This window comes from Penicillium crustosum, assembly GCF_028827405.1.
Source record: "Penicillium crustosum strain IBT 35664 chromosome Unknown utg000004l_segment0_segment0, whole genome shotgun sequence".
Taxonomy (NCBI): Eukaryota; Fungi; Ascomycota; class Eurotiomycetes; order Eurotiales; family Aspergillaceae; genus Penicillium; species Penicillium crustosum.
In genome coordinates, this window is record NW_026623125.1 from 3,864,892 (window position 1) to 3,882,794 (window position 17,903).

Sequence of the window (17,903 nt, forward strand, 5' to 3'; positions counted from 1 at the left end):
TGACAGCATATATCAACTTAAATGTAAGACCCGCTTATATTTAGGGAATTGTTGCTCGCACCCCCCCCCTGCCTGAAACCTAAGTAGGCCTTGATAAGTCCCGCAGCACCAAGGCAATTTTGGTGCTTTTGTATGGTACTACAGCACCGTCGCAGCACCAGTTTTAGTGCTACGCTAGTATAATTCTACTAAGGATTACCCAAAATAGATGGATAAAATACCAACTTATTTTGATAAATTACTATTTTTTACTTATATATTAGTATTAGGAGGTAGTTATAGTCACTCACTACTAAGATTCGTATCAACTTACATTCAAAAAATAGATTTAAAGTAAAATCAGCCTAAAACAGTATAGAATTAGTAGTTAATATTATAAGGAAGAGAATATACTTGTAATATATATATGTAACGGATAAAAGATCCTCACAACAGGGGAACAGAATTGTCGCTTAACCTTATCGGCTGGGCCACGAGAGTGGAGCACCACCGATTCGTTGCTGACCCCATGTGATCAAAACGGGGTATAGTGATAAATAACACAGGACTCCCCTGGATCCTGTTTCTCTTTGACAAGAGTTAGTCTTGTCACATTGAAGTCAATACAATATGTTCCTCTCTCCTACTATCGTATCTTACCCGGTTGACAGGCCGTACATCTGAAAACAATATACCTTTACAGTTACCTGTCAATGATATTTTTCATAAGTTGATGTTTGATTTTTGTATCTAGTGGGGCGCACCCCGTCAAATATATATCCCATACAATTTAGTAAATTCAATATACTAATTTTAAATAATTACTATACCCCCAGTTTAGATCGTAAAAATAACCAAAATATGGATTATGCAGGCAATCGATAGTGGTGTTTAATACGAATTTAATACTTGGTATAGTAGCCTAGCCTAGCTATAAATCTGACCCCAGAGGTAGGGAGATAGCTTACCTCCCTTCGTCCAGTTAGAATTAATAGGAGGTAGAGGTGTTCTTGGAACCATGGTAGATTTTTAAAAACTGATACAATACTTGTAAGAGAAAGCACTGTATGTATTGAGGCGGACAAAGACGAGAAAGAGAGGAAGAGAGAGAGCAGGCAAACTAGCTGGGTTCTATCTACATGTGATGCCTTAGGCATCCAACAAAAACAGTAGGTTGAATAAATGCGGTTCAGATTTGACATTATGCGCGAAAAAACGGAGGTGTGGGTTTGGCCGTACGGAGACTTTTGCGGTGCGATTGTACACGGAGTGTGTGTTAGGCGCTTGACACGATTAGGCCAGATACCTTCAGTCAGGCAAATGGATTTACTTTATACCTTGTTCTAACACAAATTTCTGTGACCAATGAAAACTATTACATTCCTGGGATCCTAACTCATGAATCTTAAAAAGTGTGTATATGTGACTCTTAATGTCTGTGAATGAATGATTAATTATTAAACGATCATGAACCTGAAGCCTAGAAGCGACTTGTGAATTTAGCAACACTAGTTGTACGCTACAACAATCTGTCGGCTGACGACAATATCTGCTTCGCCTGGCTGCTGGCCGTTCTCCAGAATATCCTTCTGGCTATCTCCATCGCTTAGGCTGCCGCGTGGGTTATGGTTTATCGTTGATGTGGTGGTAGTACGATTGGGGCCTTTCATATTTTCGGAAAGCTCGTAGTTTCGCGACCGCATTCCGCCCGCAGGGCGATGGGAGCTGTTCATCCCGGGTGATTGGTGATAAGTCCTATAGTCCGAGGACTTGCTATCGCGGAGGATGCGGAAGAGTGGGCGTAGGGTTGCAACATTGCCAACTATCATGCCGAGGCTGTTTTCCGCGAATCCCCAGATTACAACGTCTGCGACTCCGTAGAGGTAGTCTTCTTGGTTAGTTAAAGCGACTGTGTACTTTAGTCGAATGCATGCTGATAGGGATGCACTATAAGAATCGAAAATCAGCTTTGGGAGAAAAGCAAGCAAGGGTAATGTAGAGCCACGCACAAGACGCCGAGGCCCATCAGGGCAATAATCGAGATTTTGGTGTTGCGATTGATCTGAACGTTCCAAAGCAGAGGCACCGGCCTATGAATGAGGTAAGAAATTTGTCTTTCACAAAATATGGATGGGTCTTAGATCCGTACAGGAAAGCTGTCACCCAGTCGGTAGCAATGTTCACGGCGGTACACGCGTAGTACACATCAGCAAGGACATAGCTTGGTTGGCAATGGCCTCCATTTTTGAGAGCTTCTTCGCTCCAGGCGGCTCTGCAAGGAGGTCAGCGTTTATTTTCTGTGGGGACATTAATGTGGGGAGACTTACTCCACGGGTATACAATTGATCAAGATGAAGATCAAAGCGACGATGTTCATGATAACGAACATAGCAATCACGGCATATTGGGTATAAAGGTACGTCTTGCGCCCCTGTGCCACTCGAATCAACATCCAACTGATGCTAAGCTTGATTGGAATGATGGCAGCACAGTAGCCGACTTCAAAGATGAGGAAGAACTGGTCGATTCGTCAGTGCTATGTCGGCCAACGTGATCAAACCCGTGTTTACCTTCTTTCCTTCTGCTGCGTACTTCTCATTGCCGACCTTTTCGAGCGTCGAATTACGAGCGCCAATTCCATTGAATGCACCCCCAGCACACCCAGCTACAAGCACGGCAAATGGTATCTTTTGTTGGCTTGTTAGTCGAGATATCGGATTTTTATTCTTGTGCGGTACCAACCATTGCTACCGTCATGATCCAGTCCTCTATCCCCCATGACTTGCGAGTCAATCTGCAGTAAACCCGCAAGCCGTAGGTCAATAATGCCACTATCGTTAGCATTATCGTGCTGCCAGCCAGGGACGGAGCAGCATCAGCGTAGACGACCATGGCTCTAAGATGGAGAGTGATGTGATAGTCAACCTTGACTGTCGATGGCCTGCAGACTCGAGATATCAATGCGAATCACCGCGAGGTTATAGGCTCTTTGAGGGGAGCGACAACAACAATGGTCTAATAGGCCAAATCCTGGCTAGTGCTGATTACCAAGTTTCCAAGCATTCCGTGATGGATCGCCAATTATGTAGCTCATTTAGTTTAGTTCAACCCTATGGGTATTGCCAGTGGAGTTTCTGATTTGTTGTTTTAGTATGGTAAATTAAAAAAAAGAGTGGGTATAGTTAGCATCGGGTCTAACCATATAGCGGAAGTAAATTTTGCTAGAACCGGACTATTGGGTTCCGGGTCTTTGGGAGAATGAATCTTGGAAAAGGCCCAGGGAGGAAATGTTAGACCTATTATCATTATTGGAATTTTATTACCGGGGCGAGCTCGAGATTGTGCTAAAATTTGATTGGACCGGAGAGATATAATCTATTCTTGGATTGATCGATCTAGTTATTCCTTGACATCCCGTGATATTTACCCCTATTTACTTCTGGGAAAATCTAGAAACCCGTGTGTGGAGTCATGATTTCATGATTCAAGAAGCTTGCTCAGGCCTACTTAATTTCCCACTGCCGAGGAAGCCCATAGCCGAGTGACTTTCCTCCCCGGAAGTTTACTCCCCGTAGCCTTCCTCCCCGGTCTACATCTACATCTGTGTTATTGAACTTCTACAGCGCCAAAATATTTCCCTGAAGTGTTGGATAACTGCACGATTTGCTGTTGACTATTCACAGAATGCATATACCTATAGGATTTACATATGTCCATATGTATGTAGGTATCGTTGAAGTGAGAGAACCTTAGAACATTGGAGGTTATCGGAAAAGGGATCTTCCCTTTTTCTAATGATTTTTGGGCTCTCACCCATACGCCAAACCTTCAATGTTCGAAGGTTAGAAACCCCTGGGTGGGGGGGGGGCCCATTGTTCTAAGTTTTCAAGCAACCGTCCAACCCCACCCTCTTGACAAGCGTGCATGTTACCCGTCCGTTCAGGATCATTAGAGACTTCAGATGTCTTGTTCTGGTAATTTTCTTTTTTGCTTATTTTGCCTTTCCCGCCTCTTTTCCGTCGCTCAATTTTTTTTTTTTTTTTTACTGAAAAAAGCTAACACGAGGACAGCGCATTGGCCCCATAGCACATATTCTAGTCTCTAACCTACTTTAGTGGCTTTAGGGGGCGTATCTCGATTGCGGTAGGCTGAAAGGGAAAAGCTTGATTAAGACCTACGTAGAGGGGAGTATACAATATTTAACCACTGCGAGCCAAAATAATGTCAGTTAATTGGTGGTGAAAGTCCCAATTTAGCAATCAATCAATTATTGCCTTTGATAAAGCCGCCGGGCTCATAACAGACATATAGTAAGATCAGGATAACCATACGCTAAACCTAGTTGGACATATCGAACTAGTCCTAATCAGATCTATGAAACTGCGAATCACTACGATTATCCCCTGAAACACCACGTAAAACCGTGGTTTTCCCCTGTTCCCCTGGATTACACCGTACAAGATACTGGATGATGTCATCTTCCAGTTAAACGCTCTTGGCTTTGTGCGTCACCATGCCTGGTTTTATATAGTATTCTATCCTCTCCCCTGACCCACCATCTATATTTTCCCTACAGTCTCAACTCATTCACCTTTTCTAAATTCCTAATCTAGCTTTTCGTATCGAGCAGATCGATGGTAAGGAAATCCACCTTTTAAACGCCTCTGCATGACATACCCCACTGCCCCCTCTTCGTCCTGTATCGATTTCCATTTATCCCAGTTATAGACATCTTTATAGTCTTGACGGAAGTTACATAGCGCAAAATCAATCGTGGTCACCTTGAATCCATTCCCCGCGTCCTCACGCACAATGCCTCACGCACAATGAAGCTCCTTGTTTTAATATCCACATTAAGTATTCCCAGATCCGCCATCAAGGATAAATTGACGGTACTCAGTCTCTGTATCTGGGGCCCAGGGACGAATCTTTTCGTTTTTCCCAAGCTGCGTTGCAAATCGCCCATCAAAGAGTTTCAAAATCATATCGACTTCCAATCTTAAAGAGGAGCATGCCACCCAGATAAGGACCACAGAGGAAAGAATGAACGGCTCGAAGACTGATGATATTGGCACCTGCTGTTGCCTCCAATCCAACTGATGTCTTCAAGTGAATGTTGATCACATTGCCAACAGCATATGGATATCTGAAATTATCAGTATGAGTATATTCTATATTGTAGATCTGCAGGCGGGGGTACCTACTCGAATTCGTGGGTCATGGTGGTTAGATGTTATCGCTGTGAGAAATCCACTGGGATGATGAGAGAAAATGTGCCTTACTCTAGGCTTGACGTATCTTGCATAGTCCTGAGCTCTCTGGAGCAGGTCCTGACTACAACAGGAGCGGTTCGAGAGTGAAGTTGCAGACTTTATTTGGCGTTGACTAGGCGGTGTAAAAAGTGTCACTCGTATGTGCTGTTTTGACAGACTGAAATTACACTGCATGGTGCTCATTTTGCGTGGCATTTAAATCCTTATCCAATGTTCGTGAAACTAAAATTGATGAGGTTGGACCGATCAGTCCGCCCGTGGGCCAGACAATCCACTCGTTTTCACGGGCCATATCTGACCATGATTGATACTCCTCTGATAACATTGATATCATCATCAAAGATCGATGTTCTTCGGGCGTCAGTGTTCTCTTGAGCTTGTTGGTAAGCCCCTCCTCCACAGCAAGCACAGCAAGCCGCCTCGCGACTTCGGGGATACCCGCACTGCGTTCAACATCCACAAGATTAATTTCGGTCGGCTCCATCCCGTCTTGCAACCCATTTAAGACGGTGAAAAACAAAACGCCTGGCTGTGTGATAAATGATGATCTATCAAGAACCACGGCGAAGAATTTGTGTGCAATGGGCCCGTATGCGTAGTCGCCAATGCCTAAAGGCAATGTTCGTTCTCGGCGAGTACCAGCGTCGAAATTGTGCAAAGTACCGACGGCAAACTCGTTGCGATGAGAGAGCAGGCAGGACAATGATGGTGAGCTAGGAGTTTTGAATTTTAACTACCAAATTCGGAATTTCTCGGGACGACTGCGGCATCCTAAATCCCGAGATAAATATGAAGTATGTTTGAGTTGCTCGGGAATATGAATGAATTGTTTACTAACTGGAATCCTTTCAAGCTGCACCAATCTCCTTGCTAATAACAGCTACTGTGTTCAGCCAGTGGGAGATGGTAAGTACCTGCCTCGCCCAATGAGTAAAGGCTTTGGACAAATAACCAATAGCAAATGGTTAGTCAATTCCTATCCCAACGCTCTCAGATACACTGGGCCCTCGTCATCAATCTCCAAGGTTGCTTACGCCAGTCTGCCCGATGCCCCATATGCCTCTATTTTTAATGTCGCTCCTCTGGCCTCACAAACGTGCCAGGGCTGTGATGCATATGCATCGGGGGCTGATCTCCAATATGACTACTATGGTGTGTCCCAGTGTGATAATGCCAGCAAATTTTACGATGTGACCGTGGAAAGCTTGATACTGTGGAATCCGTCTCTACAGAGTGCCAGCACAAGCAGTAACTCGTCGACCAACTTGGAAGATGGTTCCTTTTCTAAGCAGTTCAGCTACTGTATGGACAATCCTACCATTAGCGCAACTGCGTCTGTTTCTGGAAGCCGTGCCTCTACGCCTTTGCCAACCGCTACCAAACATTGAGAACAGAGATAAAAGGCAATTTGACATTGGTTGTTTGAAGAACCGTCGATCTGTTTGTATCTAGTCTAGTCTGTACCTGATGAGAGATCAAATCGGCTGAATTTATGAAACCTAGTTTTTTCGAGAACTCTAATATCAAAATCGCAAACCCGGCTCTCAAGTGAGGTCACAACATTGTAATCGTTGGAATGACTCTGGGAATTCATTTCAAATTGGAGCGCAACTTTAGGCCCTCGCATCAACCTAATGAGATAAATAGAGAGATCTGTTGTACTGGTCATTGTTTCAATCCATAATTGGCCATGATGCAGTTGGTAAATTCTGCGCCTTCCTGCCGGTCAACCAACGGATGTTTCAAGGTCCAGGACTCTAGTCTTCAACTACACAATAGCAATAACATCGCTTTTCCTTATTCAATACTATATGAGGATGAAATAATAGAGTTGCGAATCCAGAACAGACTGCCCGTGCTGTCCGAGAATCGATGAATAACAATTGGGCCACCATATATCCGCTGTCGGAGACCTTCCGGAGCAATAATGAATTTCTACAATGGAAGATATCCATCGGTACAAAGTCCAAAAGTCAAGGGAGGCCGTTCTTGTGGTTTGGAATGCGACATCCTGGCAATTCAAGAAGCCTGGCGTAATTAATTCATTGCGTTTGGATACTGCAGAAACGCCGGACAGTTTAGATGGTGGCACACTTGTCCCTGCTTCAGCTTCCACCAACCAAACTTTATATGTACCCGAACTCAAATAAACGACCAGGAAGCAACAATACTGAATGCGCATATCCGCACTGGTCATACTAATGCAGATTTACCCATCGGGCGGACTCTGATTCTGCAAGGAACCGCCAAGAAAGCCAAGCCGCTGTCTCCCAGATACGAAGGGTCCCAGCACTCCTAGCGAATCAAAACAGGCTACCTAGGTCAAACCTCGTATCCAACCGAGCAGCCCAAAGAATTAAAAGGGGAGCGTGGCCCCCCGCAACATGGACCCCAGCTCTGGGATTCTTATTTGGCGCCTGCGACAAGTGACAATCCCCAGACCATTATTTGCGACAGCCTGAGCGACAATCGCAATGCGCCGCGCCGCAACGTTATTGCAGCTACCGCTGTTCCTCGCAGCACAGGCTCTAGGTAGCGAGGATGTTAATTACAGCCCAGAGGAGAACTACCGGCCACGGAACGTGACAGGTTTGGATTATTACTATTATCCATGGATTGGCTCGTACGCTCAACTCTGTATCCACATACTACACAGACTGTATACTAAAAATCTGCCTATAGGTACTACAATGGCAGTGCAGTATTCACCATCTCTAACGTCCAGCCTCGAGACAACCGCATCGAGTCCGAGATCGAAGAGGAGGGGGAGTTGGAACTCTGCGGGCAGTTGCAGAATATCACGTACACGTGGTCGTACCCAGCAATCCTAGCCATCACAGAGATAGAACCGGAAGATAAGCGACCAGAGAACACAAACCCAATCGATGTCTCGTTGTTCACTTCGTACTCGAACTTCACGCAGTATTTCAACGATTATATGGATTCCGGGAGCATGCAGGATTGGGATATGCCCTTTGTATTTGAGTCGATTGAGATGTCGTGAGTATATATACTCCTTTCTAATGCGAAGTCACTTTCCTGGCGGCTAGCTGATTGGCGACAGGCGTTATTCATACCCTATGGGCAGAGACACGAAGCCAGATTTTAACCTGACTGTCGCTGAGGAAACTGGAAATGGGCTCCCTTTTCGAGTGACAGGGAGCTCGGAACTAGAGCGGAACCCGCTTGGTAGTTTGCAGATGAATATGTCGACATGCTCCCGTACCGAGGGATGGTGGGGTGTCAGTCCCATTTCACTCGACAGTGACCTTGACGACGTTAGCGGCGTGACAAACCCGACTGTGCAGCTGACATTTGACGACTCCTCGACAAATTTTATTATCCGATCGTGGGTTGTCGCGAATACCTTGGGCGAAGGGGATGAGGAGACGCCAAGAATCTCCGCTAGGTTGACGATCGAGTTCTTGGGGAGGATTGATGCTGCGCGCTCGGATGTCTTAAATGAGGGAACTCCAGTGATGTGGATACCGAGCGTGGGGTTCGGGAATAATTCCCTGAGTTTGGATTATGAATCTGGTGCGCTTGCCGCAGCCGGAGTGAGCATTCGTCAAATTTGTAGTATCCTAGGGGTCGTTTTAGCATATATCCTCATATAAATAGCGCTTTCCATTTCACGGAAATCCCTTCGGTTGTTATTTTTTCCCTTCGAATGCTTATATGCATCCTTTGCAATGGGTCTGTTTCAACGACTTCCCGCCGAACTCATCAGTCAGGTCCTTCGAGATGCAGACTTTGTGGGCATGGATGGCCTAGTATCAGTGTCCCTGGCAACCAGAATGGTCTTCCAGGAAAAGTCTCGTGCGATCATTCCAGATCATATTTCTTCAAATTCCATTACGTCGCACGCTGAAATAAAAAAGCTACCCTCAAATATCGTCTTTATTCACAACCCTTCGATTTGCTGTACAAGTCTGGACGAGTATATGCAACTGACGAATGGAGGAAACGACAACGCACTTGAATCCACTATTTGCCGGTAGAACTCAGCTATGGCCTACCATATCCTTCCCATCACCGCCCAAACCCAGCGTTTGGCATGTATCTGCCTCTTGACTTTAAGGCAAGGATTGTTTACTACTTTAGGAACCTCGTCTATTCGAGTGCAAAAGGCAAACGACTTTGACCACAAGAAACGAGTCTGTAAGCTAGATCGGGTTAACGATATCTAACGATATACCTTTTCATCGCTAGAATCGTTTGCTCGATCGCTACGTTATCATTATCTAGGTGATAGGTCAAACCACCTCGATAATTATCAAGCTGAGCCTTTGTTTGTCGGAGTTCAAAGAACCTAACGTACCTTCCGATGCCTACCATTCCAAATAGACGAGGAAGATTCTCCGTTTGTTCCTCACGACGGGATAGCATATATCCCAACAGTTGCTCCTTTGCATGAGTCCAGGAACTAGACGGCGGAGAACCATTTTGTGACCTCGAGGCCCTCTTGCTCTCTATCATGATGACCTTGGATATTGAATTATGGACTAGGGTGCTCACACAAACGTTTGCCCTCGTCTGTGACCGGGATCGGATATAAGCTTCGCGTTCAACTCCGAAGTCTTCAGTGACCGGGAAATAGTATGCGAGGAGGTTCGTCCAAAGATGGTCCACATCAACCTCGAGGGTTCCTGGTACGATGTTCGTGATGTATGAAACTATGATTGGCTGTGCCTGGTACTGCACTTGTATATTAGTATGATGAACCGATCATTGAAGCTCCTGTAGGCTTACAGTCATGTCGCAGAGATTAGGCGGCTGTAGAGGAATGGATATTGAGGATTTTTCCGGAATTTGGTCTGGTCAAGGTTTGGAGAGTCGGATTTCGTGTATAGAGGTAGATAAATTGCGGATGTTGCGAGAGGTAGGGATTCAGTAATACGAAAAGAGAGAAATCGATGAGAATACCATGCGAGAGAAAGTAGAGGAGGAAATCTTGAAATTCAACCTATGGGAAAACAAGGTATTTATACCGTGAAGTTAGTAAAAAAGTGCTCAGTGCAAGCAAAAAGCATATATGGGATACTCCTGCGGTAGGAAGTAGAATAAGGTAGATGATCTGTATAGTTTCTAATACTATCGAGTAGACTGCGATATCGCCCGTCCATGGGCACCTCCTAGGTACCTATCGCCCGTCTACGGTGGGCGATAGGCTATTTGAAATTCCGAGTGCCCGTCTATAAGGCCTACGACTCGTAGGGATGCCCAAAGCGGGTATGCCTATAACGGATAAAGATCCTTACAATATGGAAACAGAATTGCTTCCTGACCTTACCAGTTAGATCACAGGAGTAGAGCACCACTGATTCGTTGCGGACCCCATTCCCCATTTGATCAAAGCGGGGTATAGCGATAGATAATAAAGGACTCCCCTAGATCCTGTTTTGCTCTGACAAGAATTAGTCTTGTCATGCTGAGACTACAATATGTTCCTGTTGAACATGCAGGCATGGATGTTTGACAGACTGAGCAGTCTTCAGATGATGTTTGGTGCTAAGGGTATTTAAACCCTTTATTTAATTAGTTCTTACAAATAACAACTCTTCTTCTTCCATCTATCTCCCCACTGTAGTGCCCCCATTACAACAGTTCCTCTCTTCTACCACTGTATCTCATCCGGTTGACAGGCAGTACACCTGAAAACAGTATACTCTCACAGCGTGGGACTGTATAAGAGTCCTATAGGACTAATAGGGTCATGGGACCAGCATTTCTTTGGTCCTATGGGAGTTTTCAAGGCCTACTTATAGACGGGTACTCAAAATCCAAATAGCCTACCGCATACTGTAGACGGGCGATGTCGTAGTCTAGATATACCCGAGGGCTCTGGCCTTCAACTATTTTAATAGACGATAGGTAGAATCCATGAACAACGAAGATGGATCGCGAGATGAGTATAAATCCGCCTAATGTAGTGAAACCTCTAAAAATAGACTTTTGTTTAGCATTTGAAGGAACAATTATGTATACTTTTCTTATAACTGTTATCTTCAATGTTATATAACTTTATTTCTACCTATGGATCTTAGATCTCAGTTGACACATACTGGGCTAACCCCTCTTTCCATTGCTTTCTTGATGGATCTATGGGATGGACTCAACGCAATAACAGTGCACCTGCCAAGTCTAGAGAATCAATTCGAGGAAGCGGTTTTAAGCAACATGCCTGAAGTTGTTTCCGGCATCCTTAGCGAGATGAACGAAATAGTGGAAGCCCCCGAGGTCTTTTTGGAGTCACTCCTCTTGAGGAATTATTGCCTTTGAAGTGCTAAAAGCTGTCATACTAGAAGGGAAGATTCTTCCAAGCCTCCTAATAGCCGGCGCCATAGCACGCAATCTCACCAAACATTGAAAATACGAGGTGTAGTACTGCAGGTCATTACCCCGGGCTTCAGCCCCGAGTATACGATGGCTATCTCTCGGTATATAGGCCATGTCAAATTCCCTCGCGCGATATGACCGGCGATGAGTAAGAACGTATTATTGCTTCCGAAGTATTGATTCAGTAAAAATAGTCTACTAGATATACCGATCACCGCTTTTGCCGCACGCCAGGGTGAAGTGGTAGTGTACCCGGACGAAGTCTCTACTTGGGGCATACATGTGAAGAGTTCAATCTTGTTGAGGTCGATGGAGATATTGGTTCTTGCATCGGAACCAATACATTGAAAGACACCTTGGCAGGGTGAGTGGATTAGACTTTTTGAGATACTAGGGGGGGGGTATAGCAGGCAATTGGACTGTATTGAATCTAACTGCGCTGTGTGTAGGGGAAAAGAAGAAATGGGAGAGGAAGTTATTTGTAGCTGCTAATGTTGTCAAACATGATCAGGTGACTTCAATAAGACTGTTCATAGTCCTTGTCCTTTTAGCGATAATACCAAAATATATTAAACTACTACGTAGAATAAACAGTAAGGGACATACAGCGAGTGTCAGGGCTGATAAATGGTGAAAGTGTGACGATATTATATGTAAGTAGACCTCCGTGGATAGAAGATAGCTCGTCTTAAGGGGAAGAACTCTCTGTCGTCTCTTCGTCCTCCGTATCTTTTGTTTCTACTGGATTACATTCATTTATTCATTACATCCCCTGGCTTTCTCTGATCCTAACGTCCGACAAATGTTTATCTCTTTCGTCGTATGACATTCATAACGAACTTGGTAAGGGTTCAAGGTTTTACAGAGATATATATGATCCAATGTCAATGATGCAATCATGATCGACACATTATAGGAATCACTTGCTGCAAATTTCCTACACTTTTAATCCTCTATCAGCTCCAACAAGTGCAATTTGAATTGAAGGAAGCTACTTCATCTTAATTATGCGGAAGAAACGGGTGTATTCTTATCGCAATCCCGATCCTCCATGTGCGTCTTGCGGAACTGCTATTGAGCCTGAAGATGTACAAGACAGTAAGTTCTAGCCAGTTGCAGCTTGGCCGGTATATCGAGATAGATCACTGAAGATCACCCTAATGCTAGTTCGACAATTGATCGATGAATGTTGTGGTGATAAAGAACGATACGAATGGTGCAGCGACTCGAAAAGCGGCCTTTCTAAATTCTGTGTATTTCATATAGGCTGCTTGAAATTGCTGATGCAACATTTCAAAAACGGAGTTCTCCCTCTCGATAGATTGGCCAAGGTAGTCCAAGAAGCACCTTGGCCACAGTATCGAGCTTGTAAGTCATTTCCCCGCTCCTCTTACGAAATTTCTGCATCCACGAGGAATCTCGAATAATTGATGAGAACCTTTAGACCATGTAATCCCGGAAACTGGGACGCCTAGCTCGAGATGCTTTCGATATATCGGGTTCCGGGCCGAGGCGAAGACCTTCCCACAGACAGCAAACATGGAATTTCAACACCCTCTTAAGAATGAGGCCCAAGTTACTGATTGCTTTCGTCTCCTTCCACTTGAAATTCGCTTCGAAATCGCCTATCTTCTCCCAACAGCCGAATATCTCAGCTTGAGACTTGTGTCAAAAGCCATGGTTCACATATTTCAATATCAGGAATTTTGGAAAACACGCTTTTTCATTCACCGCGAACGGGGATATCTCAACTATCTCTTGGAACAAGGTTGTGAAGATTGGCGATTAATGTACCGCTGCACTAGTAGACTGAAGCGTCTAACTAAGGCACTGCGTTTTCGAAGGCTACAGTGGCTTCATAACGAGTGGATTAAAGATAGGTGTATGATGGTTGGGGCTCCAATATCTACATCGTTTGAGGAAATGAGTCAATTTGATGGCCTACTATGGGACAGAGCCGGTGGGAAGGTCCAATGCGATAGGCCTTACAGATTCGACATCGATCCTCCATCTTCACTCAGTAATGATATCTGCAAGCGGTGCCGTGGAGTGCACAACCTATTACCGCCTCAGATGATCACCATCTCCAGCGAGCTTGTGGAAATTGTTGTCTCCGTTCTTGCCGAAGACGAACATTCATTCATCACTGGGTTCAAACTTGTCTACGGTGAAAGTTCATCAAGCACTAGTTTCGGTTATCAAATCCCCCAAAAGCAGATCACGATTGATCTTCGCAGTCAGCAGTTGACAGGCTTCGAAGTCTTCGCCGGAGAAGGGGGTATCCAGGCCATACGTCCAATATTTGACCAAGAAGATGGAATACGCCGTAGCGTGATTGGCACGCCGAATACAACTTGCGAATCAGTCCTAGTTACCCCTGACAGAGAGATAAAAGCCTTTGTGGGGGATTTCGATGTAAGTCAGATCTTGATGTCCTGTTTCGATTCACATACGCAGTTTTCTGACTCAATTATAGCACTGTAGGATGGTAGGATTTGCAGTAGGTTCACTACATTCAGGATCATAAAATGTATCCCAATTAGTGAATGACTCAATGGTTATTGTTAATGACTATTAATTTCGCTCTCTTGCTTTCGAATCCTATTGGGATTACTTCTAGGACTTCCTAGAATCACTCGCAAGTTATCAATCTTATTCCTCTAGGCAGAATTCGCAATATATTTGCTGGTAATTAATATTTCTGCTACCAAATAAATTGTATTTCTCTTATAATTTCTATGGGATTGACCTCGATTATTCCTCTAATTCTGATAAGATTGGGTCTTCCATAAGGCTTTATAGTCCTGCCAAAGTAGCAGCACGCACTGGCTAGCATATAAGAAGTGCCGAAATTCAAGATGGCACTCGCAAATGGGCTACAACAATTGAAAGAGTTAGTGCAGGTGGACAGTTGCTGCCTGCAATAGAAAATTCACAACAAAAGATCAGGCACTGATTCGCTATGTGATAAAGATGGAGAACTACATCGACGGGTAATATAAATTGGCAACATAAGAAATGCTCTCTAGGCTATGATTGGTCACGACCTGAAGTTCAGATGGCTCAATAGTATGAGTGATGGGATAAACTTAAACAAAAATATTATACCGCCATCCCAAGTTTTTTGGGTTCGAAACACCCATTTTAAATTACTTTTTATTTGCTTCATCAATTGTCTCAATAATGAGAGCTGTATGAACGTCTAAGAGATACTTGATTACAAGGGATGATAAAGGCGCCGGTTTAATATACCGCATATCGGGATAATCATACATACATGTACCCTACCTTGGTAGGTAGGTGTCACCATATTAACCTATAAAACTGCTTGTTAAGGAAACACCATGATTAACCCTTCAAACACCACGCATAACTCTAGTCTTCCGCTCCAGTCTCCCTAGACTAACTACATCATATCAGATATTAGATGCAAATTTAATGTTGTGCTGACTTTCAGATTTCATTCGTTGTCTATTTGCGTCGCCACGCGTGGCTCTATAAAGCCCTCCTATCACCCCGACAGACATGGACAACAAAATTCGAATGATTCCCCGCCATGACCCTGTTGTTACGCCAAGGGATCCTCGAATGGTGAATTACAAATGAAAGATTTTCATGGTATACCGTATGGTATACTATTCAACATCCAGCTCACAGGCTCCATGTCAGCCAAGTCGAAGTTCACATCAGTCATCTGAGACGTATTAAATCAGCACGAGACACGGAAAAACTGGGAGATTGAGGCTTACCATGGAATCCCAATCATCATTCATATCAGGAAGTGATGCCGTGGACTCCGGCTCAGTGACATCTCCGATTTTCCCATTCTGACCCTTAGCCGCCATGGGCTCGAGAATCGACAGACATTTATCTTCAGCCTCTTCGGCGGCCTTGGCTAACAACTTTGGAAGTTCGGCTTCTGAGACCCCTTGCATCAGGGCATCTAGCTGAGCGGAAACAAGTGCCATGAACAAATACCCCTTGATATTGGTCTCACCGATCTTGATACATTGCAAGCCCAAAGCTTTGGCATCTTGTATCACCGACAACAGATCGGGTCTTATGGAGACAGGTCCCAACCCCTCTTCTTCGAGAATTTGGCTTTTTAATTCGACGGCTATTATGAAACTGGAATGCAAGAATGGCGTGTGAAGGAATCCTGACCCGCACATTGTCAGTCGCCCGAAATCGATTTGATCTGGTGACGCGCTTTGGTTCGATGATGAGCCTGCCGTTGAAGGTAATGACATCCGGGAGCAGTTGAACAGTTTGACTGCAGTATCGATGACAGCATTCCTGGAGAAGGCGTAGGTCGTCCCGAGAAACGACGGTCCAAAAAATGGGATGTGGATTGAAATGAGGTAGCGACGGATGACGAAGTCTAGGATGAGGACCTCGAATTGAGAAGGTTGTATGGAATATCCCTGAATGGTCCGACGCATTTCTTTATAAGAGGCCCTCAGCCTTGCATCTAGGCGGATAGCTTCTTCATACGAGCCTTGACAGCCGAGGTCATTTAGGAATTTGGCAATGGCAAGTCGGACTGGAAATGTCTTCCGGAAAGCAATCGCTATTGACGATGAAGTCAACCGATTCTCCGGATGGGGTATAGGGTCTTCGGCGTCGATATCATGGTCATCGAAATTCCTCGGGGGCTCTGTGTCGAACTGGTCGACTGAGATCAGTGCAGGTCCTCCGGACTCCATACTAGATTGCAGGCAAACCTCCAAAATCGTATTCCACAACCTGCGGCGCATCTCCGATGCAAATCCAGATAGATTTGGTATCTGAACAGGATCTCTGTGTAGTCCCATATATACAGCTGTTCGGATCAATGTGCCTGCTGCGATCCAATTCATTCCTCCGTCCACACCCAGCAATTCCCGGGCCAGGAATAACAGGATGTGTGCTTGCAGGAATGGTATCCCAAGGCGTGCCTTATATTCAGGCTCAGCAAACCATGTTTGAGCTTCGTAAATTAATCGGACTCCCAAGGAACGTAGTGAGAATTCAGCATCATACGTTGTGCACCCAATGGCGAGCACCAATTTCAACTGTACTAAAAATATTGGATCATATCGGGTTGCAGAATCGAAGAACTTGTCATAGTCTCTTTTGAATGATGGGACGTGCAATACCCTGTAGAATCTTTCAGATGTTCGAAGATAACAATCAACAAGCGCGTCACAGATATCCTTCGAGGGCAAATCGGTGGTCATCGGTACTGGCCATTGAGGTGTCCGTAGTGCCTTGATCTTTTTCCCTAGATGCTTGCATTTTTGAAGGCCTAGAATAGCCTTGGACCCCTCAGTCATGAGATATGGCTCTATTATTTCGACAATATCACGAAGCTGGTGGTTTCTTAGCATATTTGAGTTTGAGTGCGATGGATGTGGAAAAAATTTTTACCAAGGACATGCTACCAATCCAATGGCTTTGGCCGAAAAATCGTTTCTTATGAATGAAGCTGCGTCTAACCATTTGGCCTTGATTTGAAGGAAGGCTTGCGTTGTGGAAATGGAATGTCCCAGCCAAGTGAGAATGTGTTGTCTCAATGTCAGAAACCGGGGTTGGTGCGCAAGTCTCAGTATGGCTTTTCGTTGATTTATCCAGTTGATTCTCGAGTTCTCTTATCTTGCTCTTTAGCATCTCAATTTCGTGTGTGGACGAGTGACTATTCGGAGTTGAAGGGGAAGTGGAACTGGTGGTTACCGTTCGTGACGGCCCACTTGACATCCCCGGGCTGCAATTAATAGGTGAAGGATCCACAAAACTATTCAAGCTTCGATTGATCTGCGGAGGCGCATGGATCCATCCAAGCTCACGTGTCTGTCCTTCTGCGTGTCCATTGCCATGTTGGGGAGGCGGCTGTGAGGACCGATAAACGCAATTCCCATTTTTGGTCCGCATACAATTATTGCAAGGGGTCTGCCTATTGCATTTAATCTTGCGCTGACGGCAAAGAGAACAAGATCTACGGTCTTGTTTAGAACGCGTGAATCAGATCGGTCGGATGTTGTTACTTACAGAGGCGGCCTTCTGCGCCGAGGGTTCAACCCGGATACCGATAAGGCGCCCGATGAAGTATTTGTTTCCGTAATATCCATCGCTTTCGCTAGTCACAGATCTCCGAGTTTGATTGAATGGATAATTTTCATTCGGGGCGGAAAATTGGAAGATGATCCTGATATTGTGAGTTAACTCCGTCGGACCTGCGCTTTTGGTCCGTCTCGTCTGCAATTCTCCGTCTCCGTCTCCGATTCCGCTCCGAATGTATACATCGTTAGAAAATAGCTTCTCTTGAAAAGATAT

At 44.8% G+C, this 17,903-nt stretch overlaps 8 protein-coding genes across 8 annotated transcripts; 3 read left to right on the forward strand and 5 right to left on the reverse strand.

The window, feature by feature from the left end:
* Positions 1-1,487: 1,487 nt before the first annotated feature.
* On the reverse strand, positions 1,488-2,871 carry N7487_010508 (uncharacterized protein; the record flags this gene model as incomplete). Its single annotated transcript, XM_056878238.1, has 6 exons — positions 1,488-1,926; positions 1,989-2,069; positions 2,129-2,251; positions 2,307-2,497; positions 2,550-2,666; positions 2,722-2,871. 6 exons carry the CDS (start codon positions 2,869-2,871, stop codon positions 1,488-1,490), a joined length of 1,101 nt encoding a protein of 366 aa, XP_056726818.1.
* A 2,073-nt stretch (positions 2,872-4,944) lies between these two features.
* On the reverse strand, positions 4,945-5,200 carry N7487_010509 (uncharacterized protein; the record flags this gene model as incomplete). Its single annotated transcript, XM_056878239.1, has 2 exons — positions 4,945-5,125; positions 5,184-5,200. 2 exons carry the CDS (start codon positions 5,198-5,200, stop codon positions 4,945-4,947), a joined length of 198 nt encoding a protein of 65 aa, XP_056726819.1.
* Positions 5,201-5,415: 215 nt separating this feature from the next.
* On the reverse strand, positions 5,416-5,736 carry N7487_010510 (uncharacterized protein; the record flags this gene model as incomplete). The annotated part of the gene is made up of 1 exon (XM_056878240.1): positions 5,416-5,736. The coding sequence occupies one exon, from the start codon at positions 5,734-5,736 to the stop codon at positions 5,416-5,418; it is 321 nt and encodes a 106-aa protein (XP_056726820.1).
* Positions 5,737-6,178: 442 nt separating this feature from the next.
* On the forward strand, positions 6,179-6,640 carry N7487_010511 (uncharacterized protein; the record flags this gene model as incomplete). The annotated part of the gene is made up of 1 exon (XM_056878241.1): positions 6,179-6,640. The coding sequence occupies one exon, from the start codon at positions 6,179-6,181 to the stop codon at positions 6,638-6,640; it is 462 nt and encodes a 153-aa protein (XP_056726821.1).
* A 1,086-nt stretch (positions 6,641-7,726) lies between these two features.
* On the forward strand, positions 7,727-8,869 carry N7487_010512 (uncharacterized protein; the record flags this gene model as incomplete). Its single annotated transcript, XM_056878242.1, has 3 exons — positions 7,727-7,875; positions 7,935-8,252; positions 8,317-8,869. 3 exons carry the CDS (start codon positions 7,727-7,729, stop codon positions 8,867-8,869), a joined length of 1,020 nt encoding a protein of 339 aa, XP_056726822.1.
* Positions 8,870-9,508: 639 nt separating this feature from the next.
* N7487_010513 (uncharacterized protein) lies at positions 9,509-10,010 on the reverse strand (the record flags this gene model as incomplete). The annotated part of the gene is made up of 3 exons (XM_056878243.1): positions 9,509-9,539; positions 9,574-9,950; positions 10,005-10,010. The coding sequence occupies 3 exons, from the start codon at positions 10,008-10,010 to the stop codon at positions 9,509-9,511; spliced, it is 414 nt and encodes a 137-aa protein (XP_056726823.1).
* A 3,654-nt stretch (positions 10,011-13,664) lies between these two features.
* Positions 13,665-14,075, forward strand: N7487_010514 (uncharacterized protein; the record flags this gene model as incomplete). The annotated part of the gene is made up of 2 exons (XM_056878244.1): positions 13,665-14,006; positions 14,049-14,075. The coding sequence occupies 2 exons, from the start codon at positions 13,665-13,667 to the stop codon at positions 14,073-14,075; spliced, it is 369 nt and encodes a 122-aa protein (XP_056726824.1).
* Positions 14,076-15,204: 1,129 nt separating this feature from the next.
* N7487_010515 (fungal specific transcription factor domain-containing protein) lies at positions 15,205-16,960 on the reverse strand (the record flags this gene model as incomplete). The annotated part of the gene is made up of 2 exons (XM_056878245.1): positions 15,205-15,285; positions 15,341-16,960. The coding sequence occupies 2 exons, from the start codon at positions 16,958-16,960 to the stop codon at positions 15,205-15,207; spliced, it is 1,701 nt and encodes a 566-aa protein (XP_056726825.1).
* Between the last annotated feature and the right edge of the window lie 943 nt (positions 16,961-17,903).